The following is a 24,187-nucleotide window of genomic DNA, read 5'->3' on the forward strand; positions in this document are numbered from 1 at the left end:
GCAAGTTAAGAAGAAAAGGCAACGTAAGCAAGCCACTGGGCAAGCACTGTTAGAAACAGCCCGTAAAATCGCAACTGATATTACGTTATACCCCCACAACCAACAATTTCTGTTGACAACAGCTACACACATCTGATCCAGTGCTCTCACAACTCGGGGATCTCACTCTTGAGGCATTGCCTGTGAAGTTTCATCTTGAGCTGAATTCTGCACATTCTTTTCTCAAGGGAAGACTTTCCAACACTTGACTTCAGATCCATCAGGCACCTACACTTTTTGCCTTTAGAATTGCACATTGAGGAGAAATAATACATCACTCATGTTACCTCTACAAACTCTAGAGCAAAATACTACCCCCAGAAGTCCACAGGATCCTGAGCACATACTCCAGAGAAGTCTTTCGCTGCTCAACCAGACATCATTCCCAGTTATTCAAGTAAAACACAGAATAGGTCCAGACTAAGTAAGCTTTAAGAAGTACTCAGACAACCAAACTGAGGTCCAGTTTAAAAAGTCAAAATTATTTTTACTGTACATACCACCTCGTCTGTAAAGATCATGAATTCCAATAGTTGTGTAATATGCATGGAAAGATAAATCCAGTATTTCCAAAGCAGCTGTTCTGCACTGAATTGAAGCACACCTGTAAAGAAGTTGGTCCTAAATAATCAGAGACAAAAAAAGTGCTACATTCTAGGAAACTCACATAGGAGATCCACGTTACACTTTCAGAAGAATAAGTAATTACCTGCTAGTTTCTGAAGTTTTATATAAGCATTTCAGAACTTCCAACTCTTTTCATGATTCTACAGAAAAATCAACTTCCTTTCATACAGAAAAGAACATTCTCCGATGTAAACAAAATCAACGCCATAGACAAGTCTAGTATTAATTTATAATTATTCTTTCAGTGATTCAGCTTAACTAAAGCTTAAAAGCAAATCAAATATAAGAGAAAAAAGCACTGTCCACCTATCCTTGAAGAAAGCTCCAGAACAAGAGTGCTGTCCCAAATCAGGGCTTTGGAGAGTCTCGCATTTCCCCAAAATGCCACATACGGTGTTTGACGCACAAACTCCTCTGTACTTATCCCCCCGTTGTAGGGTAAGGATCAAGCGTTGGACCGCCTAAGGATCAAGCGTTGGACCGCCTAAGGTGAGAATTATTGAATTACGACATTCGTTTTTATGCGCTTCCACACTGCACTGAGCCAGAAAGCCAGAGGCTCCCCGTCCCTTTAGGCTGGGGAGGACGGGGTGAGGAAGGGGAACACAGGACAGGAGGGGGGCTCTGACTCGCATCACCCCACTATGGCAGCTCACAGAACTCACAGGGTCACCCAGAGGACAAAAGCCTAATAACTTCATGGCATCAAGCACCACCAGCAGTATTTTTAGTAGTGCCAGGAGTGATGTCTTCTAGAGAGGAAGTGTCAGCATAATCGCAGAATCCAGTCTTGTGGGTCAGCTCGGTTTCACTGCTCCATGTAAGGTTGAATATAAGCAGGGATGCGGCACAAGAAAACCTACAGTTTGTTCTTAGTTAATCACACTAATAAATTTTCATCAACTACATCACTCTGTGCAGGATAACCAAGACGCTCTGTTTCACTGTACACCAAATATTACACATTAAGAACTTGGGTATCTCAAGTCTGAGGCTTCAATACACCTGCTTAATGACAGCTGATTTCCAACAAGCTTATTTTGTACTGGGCTGACCATAGCTTCTGCCTTGCATTCTGCTTACAAACACAACGGAAACACCAGCAATCCTGCCAGCACTACGTACCAACGGTAATTTTCACCATCTTGGCTTTATGCTACCCAACAACTCAAGAAATACACCCAACGCATGATAGACCATCCCAGTTAGTAAATCTGGCACTTCGCAACAACCTAATGTAGTCCCCTCCTTGTCCACTGCTCAGTTTAAACCCACATCTTGTAGTGATCACCCTACTTACTTCCAAACAGCTTCTCTCTTCTCCTGCTGTGATGCTCCAATGTGCAGACCATCAGAAGCAATGCTTTCTCAGATTATCCGCTCAATTTTCAGGGAGCAGCCTGTTACATTTTGGGTTTTGATATTACAAAGCTGACGTTGGTGCTGAGGTAGTGTCAACATCACTTTCTAAATGTATTATCAAAATAAAAATGCTCATGTGATCCTACTTTCCCAAACCATATAAGGCTCTACAAAAAATCATAAAGCTAGGTTTGTATGACTAGATGCACTAAAAAGCATTTTTTTTAAGCCAAGATGAAGAGTCTCATGAGAAAGATCACAGTCCACAAAAATTATTAGTAAATACAGCCTCCTTCCAGCACACCAGCTCTTCTGTGGGCCACAGAGCTTCATCCCACAGCCCAGAAACTCTGCAGAGAATATAAATGGCTACAATTTTTTCCACCATATCATTATTCCTGGGGGTTTGGAGCAGGGACAATTAATACCAACATTACTACGGGCAGATGATAACCTGGAACACAGTGTAGAGAATACTGATTTACCTGTCACCATACGTTTTGACTGATCAATCAAAACTTTGTGGGAAGGAGGTCAATTATTACAAATTTGACATAAAACCCAAAACAAAAGGCATCTGCTAATTGTTAAAAAATAAATATGGCATGCTATTAAGGACACCTTTCTAACCAAACTGCTCTGACAGCTTGATTCAGTCCTGATACGGAGTGCCCATGGTCCATCACAGCCTTAACTTCAGGGACAAGAGCTCCCAGGGAGGATGCTGACCACATTTCCTACAGGGTGCAGCAGTGAGGCTGTGCGGACACCCAACCACTCCAAGCCAGGACCAGAGGTGAGCAGCAGCACAGCCGCCAGCCTAGACAAGCCTTTCTGGCCTCCAAATTTGACTACAAGCCTTATGCCACAAGCCTTATGCCACATGACTATCATGCCCCTAAGGCACTACCGAATACACGTGGAAGTTATGACCCAGGTCTACTTACCGAGTCGCCTCCACATGAACCCTGGAGCTCCAGTATCACCATGAGAATTTGGGGGTTTTGTACCTGAAGGCAGCCCATGGGGTCAAGTGCTGAGCACGTGCTGCAGCAACCCGACCTCTGAGGCCTTCGTGGAAGCTGAGAAGGCAAAGCTCCCTTCTTAAAATGATTTATAGAATCATTAAGGTTGGAAAGGACCTTTAAGACTGCATCCAACTGTTAACCTAGCACTGCCAAGTTCACCACTAAACCATGTCCCTAAGCACCACATCTATACATTAATAAAATATTGATACAAAAGTATCTATATAATATCTATATAATAAAAATAACAAATTTAAGACCATTTGAAAAAAATGAAATAAAGCACAAAAATCACAAACGGGATTGTAATTTCCAGCAGAAAATGCTAACAAGAACTTCATGCATTTAATCTTCTTTACTGCAGCTTCTGCCCCCCCAACGAACAGAGCCAAGTCCCAACTCCAGGGAAACACCACCTTCTTCTTACAGGTTCACCTTGACACTGTTCAATGTTCACCTTTAACTTATACACCACATATGTCCCCCTTAATCACAACCAACAAGCTCAAAGAAAGGCCCATGCATGCCTTTACTATATACATATACACACACTCCACTTTTCTGAGAAATAAGTAAACAAAATGATAGGTCAGCATTGATTGTATTTCAAATATTAGTTTGCAATATATTAAATTGTAATAGGGTTCAAATTAACACCTGAACCTAATTAAAACCCAAGTTACTTTTCCAAGCTCTTCATGCAAAAGAAAACACATCTCAAAGTTCTTCATAGCATTTAGTGGCAGAACATCAAAAAACATTTCCTTGAAAATCTAACTTAAAGCAGGTTAGGGCTTTGGAGTCAATCATTCATTTGGCTTAAGTTGGAACAGTAACTGCAGTCCTAGAAGTGCTCACTGACTTCTCCCACCAAATGTGATTTTTTCATTCCTTTCATATTCTTTTACTCAGCTGCCTTTTTCCCCTCCATGATTACATTTCTGTAATAAATATTTGACAAAGAACAACTTAACTGAAAATCAGACTTAAAAGCTCAACCACTCTGACCTTTGTAACAACCCCAAAGATGCCTTTTTACACTGCAAACCACCTTTGCCTTTCTCAAGTAAGGCCTCATTCTTCCCCTTAAAACTCCAGCTATTCCCATCTCAGGCACAAATAGCTAATACCCCAAATAAATCAAGCTGGCTATGGCTCCTCCACTTCTCAGTGTGAACTCCTTAAGCCAAGACTGCAGACTACACCATATTCCTCCTCTTTGGTTCTTCAACTAAACTGCAGCTTCACCTGCAAGTACCTCACCATGCTGCTTCTTAATTACACACACAGATGATTTTTGAGGCAACATCTTGGCATTCATTCTGCTGACCCCTTTAGCAAGCCCTACCCTTCCCAAAGGCTGGAAATCTAAACCACCCTGTACTTAGTCTGGAGCCCGCGTGATCCTACCCATTCCCCCAAATGTAGCCTTTGTGTTACGCAGGTGACTTCAAGGCAGAAGCTCATTAAGGTCCATCTGTTCAGACTAGTACATACTGTATGAACAGCACGAGTTCAAAATAAGACTTTAAAAAGAAATATGCCAACATTTTACCAATCTTTGCTATTTTATCAAATTCACATTCCTGAAGAATTATGGTGACCACATAGTATCAATAGCCACTTAGTTAATGAGAAGTCTGCCATATTTCTTGTTTGCACTGCACTGTTGAATGATCACCAAAAAAAGGTTGGGATAGCTCAGATGAATTCTTTAGAATATTCTTGGTTGCCCTGGAGTTATTACTGCACAGTGACAACCCTTGCCTAAAAAAATGAGTAAGGACAGAAAGCAGAAGCGACTTTTCAAGTTCTCATGCATTACAGTACCATGCTTTCACATTATATCATTCAGGTTTTCTTCTTTATGGACTTTAACCTTGAATCTAGCTCCCCATGAAATAGGATCTGGAAAAAACACCCCACAATATTGCTTGTGCACTGCTTGTAAGAAATTGATTTCTTCAATTTATTCCTTACAAGTTCAGCCTTTCTAATACTAGCACTGTCTTTCAGTTCTTCTTTCTCAGTTTGAGTATATGCTTATTTTTAAGGAAAAGATTCACGCCCCCATAACACTTTCCTGCCACTTAATTACTACCATCTGTAGTATGAACATCTTCACTTCTCTATCCTAATGTTGCAGAATAATGATGCGTCAAACCAGAAAAACCTACAAAAAACCACCACCACAAAAACCTGACATCAAGGAAGTAGAACAAAGGAAGGGATTTGGCAAGGGATTTTAAAAGTTGGGGGTTTTCTCTCTCCCACCAGACTAGTTAAATACTACAACAAATATTTAAAGGCCACAAAACACCACACTGACCTCACGTCCCCTTTCTGTTCTCCTCCAGATCCAACTTCTCCTGCCAGCATACCTTCACAAAAGCACAAACCCATTACGACAAGAGATTCAAGCTATTCCACTTGTCTCAGCACCAAGTGGGCCACAATGACCGTGTCATCTCCCTGCATTAAGGGGGAAGAGATTCCACAACTGCACACAGACAGGTATTTCCCCAAGTGCTTCTTCCATGTCTGCTACCCATAGTACATCTACCGTAATACTTTTCAAACTATACCCTAAAAGAGTCTGTTTTAAGTTTGAAGTTGCTACAAAGGTGTTCCATGCCCTTCAGAAAGCATGCCTCTGCAAGTTAAGAACCTGAAAAACCCTATAACCCAATACTGGTAAGCCTCAGATTCTCCCACAGGTGAGCATCTTTATTTTCTCAAAGTCAAATGAATAGTTCCAACAATTTTTTTTAATAAATATGACTAAACTAAGGCAGAGAGAAGTTCTCTGAGCAAAAAAATCTGCCTGATGAAAAACACAGAGTAAATTTAATAGCTGTAAAAGTACGAACTGAATTACATTTACTCTAAGTAGAGAGACTTGCAGTTATCACCGTTAGGTGGAACCTGGACACCCGGGTTACAAATTGCACTTTCCCTGGGCAGCAGAACGCTATCTGCACAGCATGAGAACGGCTGAATAACTGAGATGGGCAGGACAAAACATCAGACGGGCTCCACACGTTCAGTTTGTTCATCGTGGATTCTTCCCCAACAGGGCTCTGTGTACCTAATGCAGTAGCAGAGGGATCCAGAGATCAGGAAAAGATTAAAACAGTATCTGTTTTCACCTTATACATGTAAGTGACCTTGAGTGGGCTGCTCAAAAACATTCAAAACAACAGGTTCCTACTACCTTTTCAAGCCTACACAAGACGGAGATGAAGGTTACATACTGCAACACCACAGAACTCAATTACAGGGATTCCTCTCGCCTTTCACAATAACAGAATTAAATGATGATGCTGCGGTCCTATTCACTCAAGTCACTGCACTGAAAATAGCTGGTATTTATAGAGATATAACATCCTCTGCAGACTCATATTAGGATTTACATTACATTGATTTATTATTGTTCTTCTTTAAACCTAAGTATTTCTGGTTTCAGAAAACTTACTCGTTTCGGCTTGCAGTTATTTTTACAGGCACAACTAAGGACAAATTTTAACATGAGAAGCAGCACAAGCCATCCAGCAGAAAGAAAACACTGTTTGTACCCTCTCCTTTCTGCTCCTGGAGGGACTAAGGTAGCCAAATCCCACCTTCTCATTCAAAGCAATAGCATGACATATTGCTTGCGTTGCAAGGAAGAAATGCTATTTGGATTATTGTTTTAATAACAATAGGGTGTCATTTACCTAGAAGGAGGGATAACTGTCCAAATGACAAAAAAGGCTTTCAAAAAATGCAGGACATTGGTACAGTATGTCACAGTGTTGTGTAAGTAATTTTTCAGACATACGTGAAAGGCTTTTTTGTTTAAGAGATGCATCCAGGTTACTCAAAATGCATTTATATAAACACGGGGGTTATCACTGACTTACAAGTGACAACAACAACTACAGTCATTTTAAAAAAATCTTGAAATAGACTTGACCATCAAAACCAATTCTGATTTACAACCTAAGGATATGTAAGACTGTACAGTGCTCAGGTTTAACTGTTTAACAGCAAACCATTTACATCAGTTACATCTCTCATTTAAATTTCAGATTAGTTTAAGGATTGAACTATCTACTCCCTGTTGTATTCTGCTCTTTCTCGCACGAGCTCAGTGCTGAAGTTTCTGAACCACGAACATTCTTTGTTAGATTAGGGCATCACTTGGTTGTTTTTACTGAAGAACGAAAGTTTAGCCTCAACCTTTCAACTTACTCTAATGCCACTTCACTGATGTTAACGCTGATGTGCCTTTAACGTGAGGACAAGAACATTCTGCCACTGACTTACTGGTTACTCGGAGCCAGATCAGCCTCACACCACCACCCTGCACACGCACTTACCTCACCTCCTAAAAGCACTCAAGTCCATAGATGAAAAGAGCTCCGAGTGCTATAAAAACAGTTTATTCATGAGACTGGACCTGTAACAAAGAAGACTGGCTCTGCAGCAATGTGAAATGCAGTGGGGGAATCCTCGGCAAGTGAATTAGTGATATTCAACAACTCCACCTCCCCTCCTTAAAGAAGGGGATTTCCCCTACATTCAGTCAATGAACTGCCAGTGCCTAATTTAACTTTAATTAGACTCTTTGCTTTTGTAGCTGGTTGCATTAGTGTTCCTCATGAACACGGGATTTATAAATACTGCTCTTTTATTAGAAAGATTTAGCTAGTAATGAAATGGTATCCCCAACCATCATTTGCACTTTCAAGTTAAGCTTCCTGTTCCAACAGCTAAGGAATTCTCACATTCCATGTCCATCCTCCCATCAAAACAACCAGTAATGCTTCGGTTATACTGCTGAAAACATGTTTTGTAAAAAGCTCGCATTAGGGAGCACATTCTGGCAAGGCCACCACAGCAAGAAGGTCACTAAGCAAATAGGGGCTACGCAGGGGCTTGAAATCTTAGTAAGTGACAGCGATCCTATGAATCTTATCATAAAAGGCACTCAAAGTTACCCAAAAGGAATTCTTGAAGTAGTTTAGGTTCTGACTATATTGCTCTTTTCCTCCCCAAATCTGCCTTCATTTCCAGGTGACTAGAAAGCATTTCTAAGCCTTCTCCTATCACACAGAGCAACACCACATCCACATAGTTACATATTTTAATGGAAAATGGCTGAAACGAAACTGTTTGAAACTATGAAATAGCTAGCTGAAGTTCCACCTACCTTCACATGGTCAGAAACCACAGCAATGCCATCCTACCGATACTCTGGTTAACAATACTGTAACTACAATACTAAGATTTCAAAAAGTCACCAGCCTTCCAGAAACAGTGACTGGTCCAACAAGCCAGACTATGCCAGCTGAGAGGTTTAGGCAGAATCAATTCCTGTTTCCCCTGCGCAAGTCTTCCAAGTCTTAATTTTTCAGTTTTAAACTTTACAGGGAAATTCTACTCCCTCAACTGTGTACTGTAAAGGCAATCCCCACTCTACTCTGTGAGGTTATCCTGGCTGTGATCTCCTATCAGCTGAATGAGGAACTACAGTCTAGTTCACCGGTAACGTGTAACAAGAACTCCCAGGAGTTGGGGGAAAAGAGTGAAAGTGGTGTGCGAGTAGTAAATAGTTACAAAAATGATTTTGTGGAAATCTGACTCATATTAAAAGGAAATAGAGTCACTGTTTCTGAAAGCTTACTTTAATGCATTTGGGAAGCAATTGGTAAGACATTTGAACTTAATGCTATAGACATGAGAGCATTTAAGAGAAAAACAGCCATACAGGAGTAAGCTTTGACTCCGCAGAAGCAGTAAAGGAACTTGGGTCAGAATTCATCTGGTTGCTTCTCTCAAGCTGCCATGCTGTGAATACATCTATAAAAACAGAACACTAACAAAGGAAGCTGCACAGAAGCAAGTGCCAGTGAGTGAGGAGTCACAACTAAACCATCCGACATCCGCATTCAGTCTGAAGCTATGGAAAAGCAAGACTTTCAGAACTGCTTTTCCTACATACTGTATTTATACCCCGGAGTGAAAAGCATCCAAATCAGGAAGGTGGGAAGCACTCCCTGCACAAATAACACCCAAACATTCCACGTACTAACAAAGCTCCAAGAAAATTACCAACAAAGTCACCTGTATAGAAAGTAAGCTACAGTATACCTACCTGATCCTATGATGGGGACAGAGTAGCCAAGTTGAGTACAAGCCACAAACTTGAAGTCAAATGCATACTACCAACCAACAGATTTTCATTCCAGGGGAAAGCCAAATCTTTCAACTACAATCTCATTCTCACTGCCAAAAACAGGTAGGAAGAGAACCCTTTGAGGTTACTCTTCCTGCAGCAGCATTTAACAGACAGTTTCACTTCCTCTTCCACTGGAGGAAGAGTCATTCGCCCCATACACAAACTCTAGCTCAGTTTTCCCAAAACCATGAAAGAACATACAGCCACAGAACAAAAGGGAGCATCCGCAAATCTGCAAAAGTGCAAAGGCGAGCAAATATATTTGGCAACACTGCTTCCAGGCCCAAGGCGCTGTTTCTGAAAAATGTCTTGCAGCAACAGCATTTAGCATCTCTCTTTAGTTTTTTTTTTTCTTTTTAAAGACCCGCACAGCATCTAAAGAAGCAAACTGACATAAAACTAATTTGTGTACGTCTCTAGACTCAAACTAAGTGTTTCATAATATACCAGTCCAGTTTCAAAACAGCTTCCTTCCAACCAATTATCTTGTCAGAGAGAAACCAGTCTTTTGCTTGTACTAGAGTCTGTATTGAACAGGAATTGCAATCCTTTGATTCAGGGTCTAATCCACATATCTGGATAACCAGCCTAAAACAACTGCTCTCAGAGAGCAGTCCGTTGTCCAACCAGAGGCTTTAAGTGGTCCATAATATGCAGCTGTTTCAACTTTGCAGATCAGAAGGCCAACACGGTTCAGAGGCACACACTCCTGAACAACACACTAAGGACTAACAGCATTTGCTGTGGGAAGCAGTGGCTTTGGAACCACCACAGCAGAAGATTGAGAAGGAACAAAATACAGAAACTGAAATCGTTATTTACAGTTAATGCACCACTGGTGTGCCTAGGTAACTGGAAAAATGTATTTTTTTCCTAGAGTCTGCAGTCTTCAGTGCACCAAAATAGTCTCAGCAAAACAAGCTGCTAATTTCACACAGTACAGGCAACAACTTCTTGAAGGACAGCCTGAGCGATTTAGCAGAACTGATCAGCACATACATTCTTTAGAAGGTAGACCTTCAACACCAACTGGCACATGACTACAGTCTTCATTTTTTGCATCGATCTTCCTCTCCACTCACAACAAATTCAGAGCACCAACATTCAGGAAAACATTAAATGCTAGGAAAGCAACGCTACCGAGAATAAAAGAGACTGTAAACCAACAAAGCCTCAAACCTCTCATAAATCTACATTTAGAACGTGGCAACAACAATTCATCAATAAAGAACTGGCTTTAATGTTGTCTGTGGTATTACAGAATTGACTTGTTGAAAACAAAATCCAACTGCAACATTTATATGTAACTGCTTGAAAACTTGGTAACTTTGAAGTCACACTTTCATCTAACCATTGCAGTTCTTCCATGTAGGTCACAAGTTTATCATTGAGTAATTTATTGTATTCGTACTTTCTCTTGTGAATGGGACAAAAATACATACATTTAACAGAAATCGTGTCAGGAATGTAACACTTTTTAACAAGTAGTACTTAGACACTAGTGCTTAAGGAACCGCTAAAACCACCAACTTAGCCAGTTATACAAAACACAAATATCTTCGTTCCGTAACTTGGAAGAAACTGGGACATCAGTGTCACCGACTGTATTGTTGCAAGGAGGCTAAGCAGGATATCAGTTCCTGACACTCAAAGCATCAAGGCCAGAACAACTGCGAACTGGAGCAGCGTCCATTAGCTGATTCTTTCTGTTGCTACCTCTTGTTAGCAGCCAGCCTTGAAGCGCAGATGCAAAGGCAGTTACATACCTTCCACACTGGAGACAGGACCTCAGAGGTCCTACCCCTTATTTTTAAGGCTGTTCACAAATATAAACACATGCAAAGTAAGCGATTCTATCAAATCTAGCCATGTAGTCTGTTAATATAAGGGCATCCCTCAATTTAGCACGACATATAGTTTAAGGCTGCTTCTACCATACAAGTGAGTCGTTACAGAAAACTTCTTATATTTGCAAGTGACACTCGATAATGAACCTTTCTCTATATATGCTTTAACGGATCAGTCATAACTATTTGGGACAGCTATATTGTTTATAGTACCTACAGAAATTGTAAATACACTATGACTTCATATTTTTCCAAGAGCCTACGCTCGAGGAAGAGGGGATATTTACTAACTACTACTAACTTATGCTATGGGACATCAACTGCTTGGCAAGATGAACAGCCCCTTCTCCACCCCAAATCCTCCACTTCAGCACTCCGTCCATGTCAATGTTGCCAACACTAACGGCTTTTCGTATTGGTTTGCACTTTTTTTAGATAAGCATTTAAACATCTTTAGACCATACAGAAGAATCAAGAATCAGAAAGATTTCCAAAACAAACCTGCACTTTTAGAAAGTCCAAAGGAACAGGCACACAAGCATGTTTTGCAGCATATGCCATGTCTAACACAAACACTAATAACCCTCTATCTGTTACCAAGAGGATCAAGATGTGAAATCAAAAGACAGTAACACAGAACTGTGTATCTAATTCCAGACACCTGTATTTTAATTACATTTCACAACAAGGCAAGCACTGTTGTGATTCATTTGAACTTGAAAAAACAGTTATCACCAGTTTCCACAAATCAGCACATACTAATATCTTAAACCAATTCTGTGAACAATGAAACCAAGTTTTCCTTTTCAGTAATTTTATTCTAATGTGAAACATGAAAAAACAAGCACCCAAATAACTCCAATATAGTATGAAACTTTAATAAAAGTTGTTTAAAAAACAAAGAGCAAAATTTTAAAAATAAACTGAAAGGCTTGACTCCTAATCACACATCTTTCTGACATCAGCAAGAGTACTTTCAGACTTTCAAAGAAAAAAAAAAAAAAAAAAGAAAGATCTGCTGTTGAAACATTACTCCCAAAGACTGTTGAAACGCATAACATGAAGCTTCAGAGACAGACAGTTTTATTAACAGGAGGCTTAATTTTAAACAGTATATACAAATCACATGACTTTTCCAAAGTTGGGACCACCTAGTAATCTGTCAAAACAAAATTATGCTAATGAATTACAGAAGCATCTGTGTAATGCGACCGCCTCTTTATTGAAGTACACCTTTATACAATCCTTCCACATATTCCTGTCCTGTGAAATCCTCTCAGGATGCAGCGCCGCACAGGTTTTCAAATTTCTCCTACACACCACGTGAATAAAACTGTTGCCACTTGCACCTCTCAATTTTGCCTGACCACACACTTCAGTGTTCCATGATATGCAACACCAAAAGGCACTGGTTTTCTTTGTCCAAAAAACAAAACAGTTTAACATTTACTATGTTTAAGTACAATGATTTGCAGGGAATAGCAGGATTTTTCAGGCAATGCTCAAGTCTTAAAATTTATCGTAAGCCAAGCAAGGATGAATCAAAAAAAAAAATTCTATTTTTCACTTGTGTGATTATTTCCTTTCCAATTCACTGTTTTTCCATGGAAGGTTTTACTGCACAGCAAAGAAAATGGCAACTCTTTACAGACTTTGAATACGACAGCACAACTTTATTGCAAAAATATATAGCAAACTCAGTATTTTCAAGTTTTGGAGAAAAATAAATTTTATCTCTGAATTCACCCATAGCAGTAATTCACGACAGAGTTGCTGAAGATAAAAGTTTCTTTCATATATAAACTAATTTAAAACTTTAACTGGACTCCAATCTTCTACTAATAATCACCACTTTGGTTCTCTTAGCAGAGACTATGTAAGGAGCTCAAGAGACACATGAGAAATACAACATCAATATCCAACTAGTGTCAAAGATCCTATCCCAACTGATTCATGTAATCCTAACAAATCAAGCTACTTAAACAATAATGAGCATTTTCAAGTTGTTACTTCTACTGCAAATGTTTTATAAGTGTACTATAAAACTCATATGATAATGTTTGAGGTTAGCTATACTTGTGGCAAAAGTCTTATTCTGCACAGTTATAATCGCAATATATAAATAACTAAAGGTTATTCCACAAAGAACAGCTTGAATTTTACAGAACGATTCTGCTCATACTTATAGGAATTAGTTTGGTAGACACATCAGCAATGGGCATAATTCAACTGTTCATACAGTGAGAATCTTGGAAAAATAAAGATACATACACAAAACAATTAATCTGTGTACACTGAGAATTCGTTCAGTTGCAGAGTAAAATCAGGACTTTAAACAAAGCTTTGACCTGTAAACAAAGCAAATTCAGCCAGCTTTTAACCAAACCTAGAAAGAGCTATCTATTTTACAATGGCTTGCAAGAGCACCCACTGAAGAGCTTCACTGACTTCATCTATTTCCCTTATCCGAAACTATGTAAAACCAACCTAGATTCCTTGCTAAGCACTGTGTCCAGTACAGTTTACCAAACTTCTATGATGAATAGGAATCTGTCTAGCTTCTCCACATATTTGCACGGGAAAATCCACTGCGCATCTATCCTTGCAGTGTTTCTCATGTAACGGCTAACCCAGTGCTCTGTCTTATCAAAACCAATCTGTTTTACAATTTAAACAATCCACAGGTTCTATCCTGGAAATACTATAAAAACCAATCCGGATGCATTTATCACAGCACTATGAATATCTATTCTACAACTACTTCATATTAACAGCTACCCTAAAACAAGTTTTACTTTTCTGGAGCCTATAGGCCTGTCATTTAAATCAACAACAGCTGCCATAGCTTCATCACGAGACTCAAATGCAACCATTGCTTCTCCAGTGGGCATGCCTTTTTCATTGTATTTTAAGCACACTGAACCAGGGATCACTTGGTAACCATAAAAGAAATCCAAAATTTCATCTACCGAAACAGTAAAGGGCATATTTTGCACTTTAATGACAGTCGGTCCCGGCTTCCCAGACCCTGTTCCAAAACCTGGGGGTCCACTAATATGTATATTTGCTGGTCCAGGTCCAAACCCCGGAGGTCCACTTAAATGTCCACTTAAATGACCACTAGCAATTCCTGGAGGACCAGTACCAAAGGCGGGGGGTCCACTTAAATTGCCAGGACCGTTACCAAAATTCTGAGGACCCCCTGCAAAACCCGCCGGTCCACTCAGATTACCAGGACCACCTGCAAAACCTGGGACCTCAATACTTGCACCAGGTAAACCGCTAGCTGCAACTGTAGGTATTCCTGGTCTAGACTCAGGAAAGCCACCTATTCCAGGTGGTGGCAGAGGGGGACCAAACGTGCCAGACCCACTGAAGTTACCAGGGAAATTAAATGGAGGACCATTGTTTGCATCTTTAGAATTCCCCCCCAAGAAGGCATGCTCATCCCCGCCAGCACCCTGTGCTCCTGGCACAGTCACATTTCCTTGTATCGGTATCTTCAGTATCTTTTTCCCTTGAGATGGTGGGTTTCTCTCAATATCTCTCATTTCTTCTAGAGTTATCAAACGCAAAACAACATCTCTTCCATTCAGTTTTTTACGGTGCAAACGCTCTGCCTTACGAGCATCATCTTCAGCTTTAAACTGAACCAGTGCTTGTCCTAAACCTTGCCCATTATTATCAACAAGAATTTGTATAGAGTTTTCTTCTACCGCGAGTCCCTCTAGAAACTGAAGGATTTCCATTTTCGTTATATTGTATGGAATATTAGATATATGCGCACACAATTTCGGCGAGCCTGGTTCTCCCTCAGCATTCATGAGGATTTCTCTCTGGTCGTAGTTGAAGGTCTGCAATCTTTTACGAATCAGATCTATCTTTTCTAACATTGCCTTCTTAGTAATTGGATGAACTTGAATAAAGCGATTCCCTATGTACTGCTTATGATGACATAAAGCTGCTTTATAATCAGCTTCATTCCTGAACTCGACAAAACCCTCTCCAATTGCCTTCCCATTAGGTCCATAAGCTATATAAATGCTGTCTTCAACTATATCCAGCTTTTTAAAAAAATCTATCACATGTTTGTTCTCTGATTCAAAGGGAAGACCTTTCAAATAAACACAGAAACCCTGCTCATGGGGAGATCTCGACCGTGACCTTTTCTGCCCACCAGGAGATTTGGACCTAGAATGAGCCTGGGGCGGAGGGTGTGACTGCCCAGAGGGACCCATGGTTTGCTTGAAAGTGATGTGGCCTCCAGCAGCCACCCACTGTCTCTCTGTTGCAGGACTAACTTCAACATAGCGCTGAATCATCAGCATTCTGTTTCGCTTCAGTGCTTCAAATGTATCTTGAGGAGAAAAAAACTTAACTAGTCCATTTCCATTATTTCGACCTACATGATCCTTCAGCATATGGACCGCATCCACACGGAGCCCAAGGAAAAAGTCTTTCACATCAGATTCTGTTGCAGAAAAGGGCATTCCATGAACGCTGACATACAAATCGTCTGGATTGATTGGAATTGGCTTGACACTACTTTGAGAATTCATCTGGATAGGATTTACAGGATTCATGGGACCAATAAACAATGGATTCAAGCCGCTGTTCATATTCACTGCTGCTCCAGACCCATTCATTCCAGTGGGTAAAGGTGCTACGGGTGGAGGATTCATAGGAGGCATTCCTGATATGGGAGGCATAGGTGTCATTGGAGGTACAGGGGGCACAGGGGGTATCGGAGGAACTGGAGGAACAGGAGGCAGTGTGGGTACGGGAGGCGGAACAGGTATCGGGGGAATCGAAGGCATTGGTGGCAAAGATGGCATAGCTGGGATAGGAGGGATTGGTGGAGGAGGTACTGTGTTCATTGGGGATGCTGTGCTAGGTATAGTTGAGCTAAATGTTGGGCTACCAAAGGTACTCCCGAGATTTGGAGGTGCAGTCCCCATACTGGCAGTAGAAAATGTGGATATGTTTTTATTGCTTTCATGCACAGTAGTAGCAGCAGTTACTACGCTAGGAGAAGGATTATTAAAGTTAGGTACAGTAGTAGGTAAGTTAACCCTTCCACTCATTCCAGAACTAGGTGGTGGTCCCGACCTGCTAGCATTTGCTGGTGGCATATCTAGATTGGCAGTTTCGAAACGCCTACGACTGAGTTCTATCATGTTCTGCATTTCAGTTTTACTGCTCAGCAATAGTGTTACTTTCGACCCTTTAATCGTACCACCTGTGCGCATCATACCAAGCCTTGCATCTTCATCAGTGGCAAAAACGATGAAAGCCTCACCCAGTTCACCCCCTACAATATGCACGCCCCCATCAGGAATGGTCAATCCAGAGAAGAAGTGGCGAATGTCCATGGTCCCCGCCACAATCGGGAGACCTTGCAAGCGGATGACCACAGCCATGCTGCGCTGAAACAACACACACCTGCAGATGAGAAAAGGCAACGGCTATGTCAGACTACTGTTTATGACACCATGCAATTACCTACAGACACCATCTACTATATTTGTTTACATACACCTAACAACATCTTGCAAAAATTAAGCATGTTTATATTCCAAGTTCCTTATTCACGTTTGGTTACTTCATACAGACTGAAGTATTAAACATTTACCAACAGATTTAGTATAAATTTTGCACTAGAAATTCCAAAATAACTGTTAAACCAAGACCCACAAGTATCAGAAAAAAGAGGAAAAAAAGAAAAAACCAGCAAAACCCCACAAACTAAGGAACAGCAAAAATCAGAACTACTGTATCTGTAGTTGAATATTCAATGGAACATAAGCAAAAATGAGTATTTTAGCCAAGCAAACAAAATTAATTTACCATACACTGATATGGGTATCCACTGTACCTGGCAAAGTGACTGAGATAAATTCTGCACACCTATGGGAAATAAACAGTTCTCATTTGGGGAAGGATTTTATCTCCTTCCGGGTGAAGGCGATTAGGAACATAACAGTGCATTGGTTACAAACAAAATCCATTATGAACAACTAGCGACAGTGAGACTTGCACGGCATCCTGACAGGGACCACCTAGATTATACTGATCTTCTATTTTTCTCCTAGCAAAGGCGAGAGGTCTAGGTGACCATGAAGCTAGCTAACCGTTACAAACTAGCCCCAGATATTTTGTGACTGTACAGACCACACCTAAACTAGATTAATATCTGTGCATATCCTAGCTAGATATTCAACCTTGACAACTTTCAAAAACAAGGTATAGGTTTTTTTAATAGTTGCAGATGTTCTGTGTAATATTACACCTTCCATCTCAGGCACAAGTAAATGACTTTTACCTCTGCACCTGAGGTTAGTGGAAGCTTAAAATCAATTTTGAACAGGTAGATCTTGACAGTTACCTTGTACATATTCTACAGAAGAGCCTGAGGTCACATCAGAAGTTCAAGATAAACAGGAAACTAGGTAATTCTCACTTATACTTGACAAACCTTCAGTAAAGACTGAAAGCATCACATTAATACCAGCACAATTCACCAGCTCAGAAGCCAGCCTCTCATCCTGAACAGTCAGCAGTAGCACCTTGTTTCACCTCAGCCGCTTCATCTCCGCAACTTCTTGACTTCCTAAGTACAAGCCAATTCAGTATCTGTATGGAAGACCCCTAAGGCTGCCATTAGTCAAATACAAACGGTGTTAACTAAGTGTCAGAAATCAAGGATGAACCAGATGATACAATGCAACACCAGGAGGCAGTGCACCACCAAAGACTTTTGGCCTATGTGAAAGCCACTACCAACTACCATCAGTAACTATCTGCCAACATTTCACATTCAGGTAAGTACTGTATCCCAGCATAGTCGAATCTTTAAGTCAGCTGCATTTGCCTGTCCAGGTCTTCTAATCGCTTTTGAGTAGACACGCCTTGAATACATCCTTAACTACTAGGTAAAGCCACTATCCAACAATTTAAACTGGTCAGGTAAGGCTGAATTCAGCACTTAATGAAAACAAGAATAACAATTCTTCTGCAGGGGAAAAAAAACCAAAACAGCAATTCTTTTGTTTGCATGATGGAACTTCAGATTACTTAAATGGGTACTTAAGTATTTTGTTTTGTTGCCCAATAAACCAGATCTAACCCCTTCCATGCACTAGGGAACTCAAGAAACATACTGGGGTATTAAAGGGCACTGGCCCACATCCAGCTGACACCAGCAGTGTGGAAGACCTTTCTCCTTCGAGGAACCAGCAGACAAGCCCGCTGGCACAAATCCAGCCCTGCTGCTCTAGCTGCTGCGAACCAACATCCAATTCCTTACCACACCGTCTTGAGAGAGAGACTGGAACTTGCAAGACAAATGTGAGAAGGTCTAAAAAACTCCAGCTGTACACACCGCTAAGAAAATCCGTGCTCCCCTAAGGGATGGCAGCAACAGAAAGGGGAATACATACTAAGACTCAGTGATTTTTTTTTTTTTTAAAGTAACTTTCCCATCTCTGTGTCAAGGTAACGAAAGCAACACATTGCATTTATCTCTTACAGCAACACTTAAATTTACCTTGAGAATACAGTTCATTGCCCAGTCATTTTCCAACAGCAAAATAAGTGGCCCATGTAAAAAGAAACAGGTCAAAGTGAGAACTATCTGCGCTATGTACACATCTAAGAAAGCATATGAGACTTTTTGCACTGTTTTAAAACAGCAGTACTTTTCAATGATTCAGTAGTTTTATTTTAAAATTTGCCTAACACTGATTGCAATCTCGGAAAGCAAAGTTAAAATTAAAATTCTAGTATGGCTTCCTTAAAATAGGCAAAGAGGACTGTAAAACCAAACATTGCAACATTATGCTACACGATTGCTTTTGAATTAGATGATCCTGAGGCAAGCCAGTGGTATGAAAGCATCCCTGCTTTTGCACCTATGCTTTGAAAACTAAAATACTAATAGCAAATCTTGCTAGGAGGTTTACATTTTCTCTATGACCTGCTATACAAAGAAATGAGTTTCAGAAATTTTTATGCATCAGGAGTCAGACATTTGAAGTGTCTTGTCTTAAATGGGATATCACTTTTAGTTGTTTCCTAATACAAGAGGGATTACAATCTGGTATGGTCATTAGCTGAACAAAGGCAACCTGGGAAGGTTTTTCTGCTCATATCTGCTGGTTTAGAACATCATATAACTGCATTTACTAACAATTCCATGAATCTAGCCCAGAAGACAAATTAACAGATAAGGTCACAAAAGAATTCTCAAGAGTTCAAGTATTTTAACATTTGCATAACTTCTGGGATAATGCAAGCGTTTCGACCTTACACTAAATTCAAAACTTCATTATAAATGGTAAGAGGTATCTTGAAGTTTTGTTACCAAGTATTCTATTTAGGTCCACTAAATCACTATCAACAAAGAAAACCCCACCGAACAGCTGTTTATGCATGTAGTTGCTAGAAAAACTAGCTGCAATGACTTCAGCACAGTTAAATCCATGCATGATACTAAGCAAGTGCTTGCTGTTAATCAAGAGCTAACAGTAGCACGGTGCAAATAAAAAGAATTTCAAGGACTTCATCAAATATTTTTGGCTAAAAAAAAAATTTTGTCAACTCAAAAAACTGCTTCAAATTTTTCAGGATTTTAGTGCTTTAACAAAGTATTAGTTTCGCTTCTGAGATTTAAAGAAAAATCACAAGGACCAAAAGGGCCAAATTTCACATTTCTAAGCACTCACAAGTCAAATTTTTTCCAAAATGCACTTAGGAGACAATAACCCACTCACTCAAATTTTCCAACTAATGAAAAAGCAAAGCCTGCTCAACTACTTCACTGTTCACTTGTAAAGATCAACATACATGCAGAGGCAACATTAACTCAGATACAGAACGGGCTACACGCCTGTTAAGTGTGTATTGAAGACTTTTTGTTGAGCTGTTAGAGGTGTTGAAGGCTGCCTGCTTTTCCCCCCTCACAAAAAGGTACTTTAAGGCAAAAGTGGGGTTTGTTGTCATTTTGCATGTTTGGCATATTTTTGGAGACCAGACACACAAAATCCTAGAAGCTGTACTATGGACAAGCAAGCTGAGATCAAAACAGAGATTAAAGGGCTGTCAACAAACTGATTCAACTCATTTGGTGAGTCTTAACAGCATGATTATGTGTCTTAACAGCAACGTCTTTAAAAACATTGATGTTACACTGGAAAAAGGTGTACAGGTGATTATATTACTTCTTCCATCTATGTGCCAGTCAGTAAAATAAGCAGAATTTGGGTCATATGCATAAATTGATAAAGACACCAGACTAGTCTTTTAAGATGTATGCATTTTTCAAATTAAGAAGAGTTTAGAAGATTAAACATAGTCCCTGGGGAGTATTAAAGTACAATACACACACGGTACACACACACACAACATATTTGGCAATTCATGGACAAAGAGTAAGAATTGGAATAACACTGGTAATGTAGGAGGAGTTTTAAGTATCCAAACTGAGACTGTCTAGCAAAAGCTAAAACTATAGATACAGTTTCACTTTTTTTTTTTTAAGGCTAAAATCAACATGCTAGATTAAGATTTTCATCTCTGACCTAATTTGAACCTATCTGATCACTTTAAATGCTGCAAAACCTAATTAGAACCAATTACTGTACACTTCTAAACTCCAATAGTTAGAAACATGCAGACCTGCGGCCTGCAGCAAAGTAGCTACATTTTCCAACAGTGCAAAATAACTGGGAGAGTGTTCCAGACTACCGCATGCTGATAAAACAATGAAACATTAGTTTGGCAGAAAATTCTATTTACAAGAACAACGTTGCCAGAACCACCATCACCAGTGGGAGTCAAAGTAAAGACACTAGCTATAGATTATTTGACCCAAGTGTTTTGATACCAATTCACAGATTCCAAAAACTTCAAATATTTCTTAAGATATATTCAATATGCATATAAAGAAGTCTTCAATTCAAAGGCTCTTACCTGCAAAGACAGATGTATTTTTCTTAACAAGTAGCAGAAGCCAAGCCAATCCTGTGGGCAACCAATTAAAACCAACTTTTAGACTGCAATAAAGAATAAATGGAGGCAAAAATCAATGCAGGCAACACAACAGCAATAACAGTCCACAAAGAACTGTATATACAGAAAGTTCAAACCTGCGACCACCACAAGGCACTGTGACATACAACCACCATAAATAAGACTGCATTTTCTAATACCTTATCCCTGTATGACTTGTCGGTAATTGCACTGCACAGTTTTCATATGGTTTCAAGACATGAATATGCCTTCCACAAAGAATGTAAAAAGAACCAGAAAACATTCAAAGAATCTTTCAAGTTTTCTCCATCACCAATAGGTGAACAAATCACTCTTTCAAAGGCAAAGAGCTAAACACTTGAAAACCCTGAATTTTAATAAACCCTTGCTCCATCAATAATTATATTCCTTCCTCCAACTGCACATCTTCTTACTTGAACAAAGCAACGTAAGCCGCACCTCAGAAAACCTCCCTAGAGCTGCACGTGAAGAGTTCTTCAGGAGCCACACAAACTGATGAAATGAAGTGACATATCAGGGCCACCTTCAGGCAGTCACCTCTGCAGAGCACGCAGTAAGAACTCCCCACCGAGATACGGTATTTTCAATTGCAATCTGTCATTTCATTATCCAAATCCTAATCAAATGCCCATTTTTTTTTTTCCATCCCTGTATAAAAATTGTCTTCCTGGAATTACAACTCAACACAAGAGCCAAACATTTTAAATGGTAACGTAAGTATTTTATGGAAAACCCTTCATTGCTTAGTAGACCATCTCATACTAGAATTGTGATTCTCTGGAAAACTATCCAGGAACAAATCACGCCAAGAACAAATAACTGCCTCCTCCTCCTCACACAACCCAAATAAGCCGTTTTCAGTTATGAGCATCATTAACAAAGTGAACTTAGAGAAAGAAGTACTGCCAAACCATCCACAAACTCCCTAACAGAGGGAATTAAACAACAGATATTCACAGATCTTCCAGGACATTAAGAGCACGCTTACGAGTGAGAAAGATACAACTACACTCTTCAGACTTACATTAAAATGGCAAATGCATTCAGGACAAAAAGACTTTTTATTATTATTATTAGACCTTTAAGAGAAACAAGTAATCCTGCGTTAGAAGGATTCAACTATATACTTTCATATCTAGTGGTGTCAAATAGTTTACAATGCAGAAAAGAATGTAATCACCTGAAAAATAGTTTCATGCAAAACCACACCTGCTTCATAAAGCAGATAAATCTTTCATGCACAAGGAACTTTCCATTTGGAAGAAAAACCCAAATCATTTGATGCGTTTCCAGTACGGCAACCACAGCGTTGCATATGTTTCTCTTCACAGCATCGAAAACAAGCTGAACATTTGTAGTGGACTGAGACAACATGCTATAATGTGTAACAACATAAAGAAAACCAAGCAGCATTCTTCAGAAAAGGTGCAAAACCTCCACTCTACTATGTTTAACCTTTCCGCCAAACACCATCTACTATTGCTTGCAAGTCTCAATTCTTTCCACTTTAAAAAAACCATCCATCACTCTCATAGGTAAAGACATCCTTTCCAATCAACCCAATGCACAAGAGCATTATTAACTGGGCAAACACCGACTAGGGCACAAGTGCTCCCACACAACACCGACACACCTCTGGGGCTTCATGGGGAGACTCCACAACACCCTGTCAGCTATACAGAACCACCATCCACTGGACACAAACCAGCCGATGAAACAACCTCAAGAGGAGTCCTCAGAGGAAACAACATGCCGATTTTTCTGCCTAACCCCAGCAGATCCAGGTGGGTAAGAAAATCACTAAAGAAGAATGAATAAGTTTAAGAGTGAGAAAAAACAGAACCAAGAAGGTTGGTTTTGGTGGGGTTTTTTCCAAAAGAAAGCTCACACAAACGCCTGGTGTACTTCTGGGACCCACTTCAGCACTAGGAGGTTTTTTTGTTTGTTTTACAGAGCTGATTTTTTTAGTGAAGCAGATCATTACGTTACTGCTCGGCAACTTCCCTGGTGTTTGCCGGGTAACCCCGAGGCGCAGTGGCAGCACCGCAGGCGCTGGGGACCTTCTTCCCCGCGAAATGCGGGGCGTTCGCCTCGCTTCGTCCTCCGGGGCCAGGCGAGGAGCCCGGGCGAACCCCCCCGGGACGAGCCCCGCGGGCACCGGCCCCGCGCCGCTTCCTCCCGCGCCAGAGGGCCGAGGCGCCGACAACGGGACCGCGCCGCCGGGCGCGCAGCTCCCGCGGCCCCACCGCCGCTCCGGGCCCGCCAGGCGCCGCGACCCGCAGCCCGCCCAGCCCCGGACCACGACGCCGGAGCCACCGCCGGCCCGGCCCCGGCTCGGGCTCCGCTCCCGGCCCCGCCGCAAGGTCACTCGGCCGCCCCCGCCGGCCGGGCCCTCGGCGCCTGCGCTCGGCCCGCACATACTCACCTGCCCGCGCCGGCCGCGCAGCTCCGCGGGCCGCCGGGCGCGGGCGGAGGCGCGGCGAGAGAGAGGGAGGGAGGGAGGGAGCGAGCGGGCGAGGGCCGACCCGCCGCCCGGGCCCCCCCGCCTCAGGGCGCCAGGCCGCGGCGAGGCGGAAGCGGCCCCGCTCGGTGCCCCGGGCCCGCAGCGCGGGAGGCGCCGCCCGGCCCGGCCCTTTGTGCGCGGGGACGCGTGCCAGCCGCGCCCGGCCTCCCTCCCCTCGCTTCCCCTCCTCGCCACGCCGCGCCGCGAGCCCGCAGCGCGGGACAGGGCAGACGGCCCGGCCCGGCCCGGCCCGGCCCGCCCGGGCGCCGCCGCGCTCTTACCGAGGGATCTGTACGGGAAAAAGGGTTAGAACGGAGCCGAACCGCCCCGGGCCCCGCTCCACGCCGAGCCCAGCGCCACCGAACGCGCAGCGCCACAAAATGGCCGCCTCGCTGCGGCGCCGCCACCCGCCGCCAGGGAGGGGCGGGGCCTGGGCCGGGCGGCACGAGGAGGGCGGGGGGCTCTCCGGCGCGCGCAGGGCCTTTTGCCGCCCGCTCCTCCCGGGGCG

General features: G+C 41.7%; 2 protein-coding genes across 13 annotated transcripts in view; both read right to left on the reverse strand.

The window, feature by feature from the left end:
• Positions 1–24,095, reverse strand: part of CPNE1 (copine 1) — a 43,298-nt gene extending 19,203 nt beyond the window's left edge. For 3 of the 8 annotated variants that reach the window (XM_054846064.1, XM_054846062.1, XM_054846058.1), the window contains exon 1: positions 23,961–24,095. The gene's annotated coding sequence lies outside the window, so the exon portion shown is untranslated. Of the gene's footprint in view, positions 1–21,095; positions 21,179–23,601; positions 23,845–23,960 lie in introns of those variants that run through there. The other 5 variants (XM_054846063.1, XM_054846057.1, XM_054846059.1 and 2 more) reach the window with 4 other exon arrangements.
• Positions 11,985–24,092, reverse strand: RBM12 (RNA binding motif protein 12). 5 transcript variants are annotated; one of them, XM_054846055.1, is made up of 4 exons: positions 23,961–23,990; positions 21,096–21,146; positions 17,002–17,033; positions 11,985–16,568 (listed from the first exon to the last, which is right to left on the reverse strand). In XM_054846055.1, exon 4 carries the CDS (start codon positions 16,544–16,546, stop codon positions 13,901–13,903), a length of 2,646 nt encoding a protein of 881 aa, XP_054702030.1. In that variant the 5' UTR covers positions 16,547–16,568; positions 17,002–17,033; positions 21,096–21,146; positions 23,961–23,990; the 3' UTR covers positions 11,985–13,900. The 5 variants fall into 5 exon arrangements, with proteins under 5 accessions (XP_054702030.1, XP_054702028.1, XP_054702027.1 ...); XM_054846053.1 differs by lacking the exon at positions 17,002–17,033 and having other exon boundaries at positions 23,961–24,047; XM_054846052.1 differs by lacking the exon at positions 17,002–17,033 and having other exon boundaries at positions 21,096–21,178; positions 23,961–24,014.
• Positions 24,096–24,187: the final 92 nt, after the last annotated feature.

The sequence above is a fragment of the Grus americana genome, chromosome 17, assembly GCF_028858705.1.
Source record: "Grus americana isolate bGruAme1 chromosome 17, bGruAme1.mat, whole genome shotgun sequence".
Taxonomy (NCBI): domain Eukaryota; kingdom Metazoa; phylum Chordata; class Aves; order Gruiformes; family Gruidae; genus Grus; species Grus americana.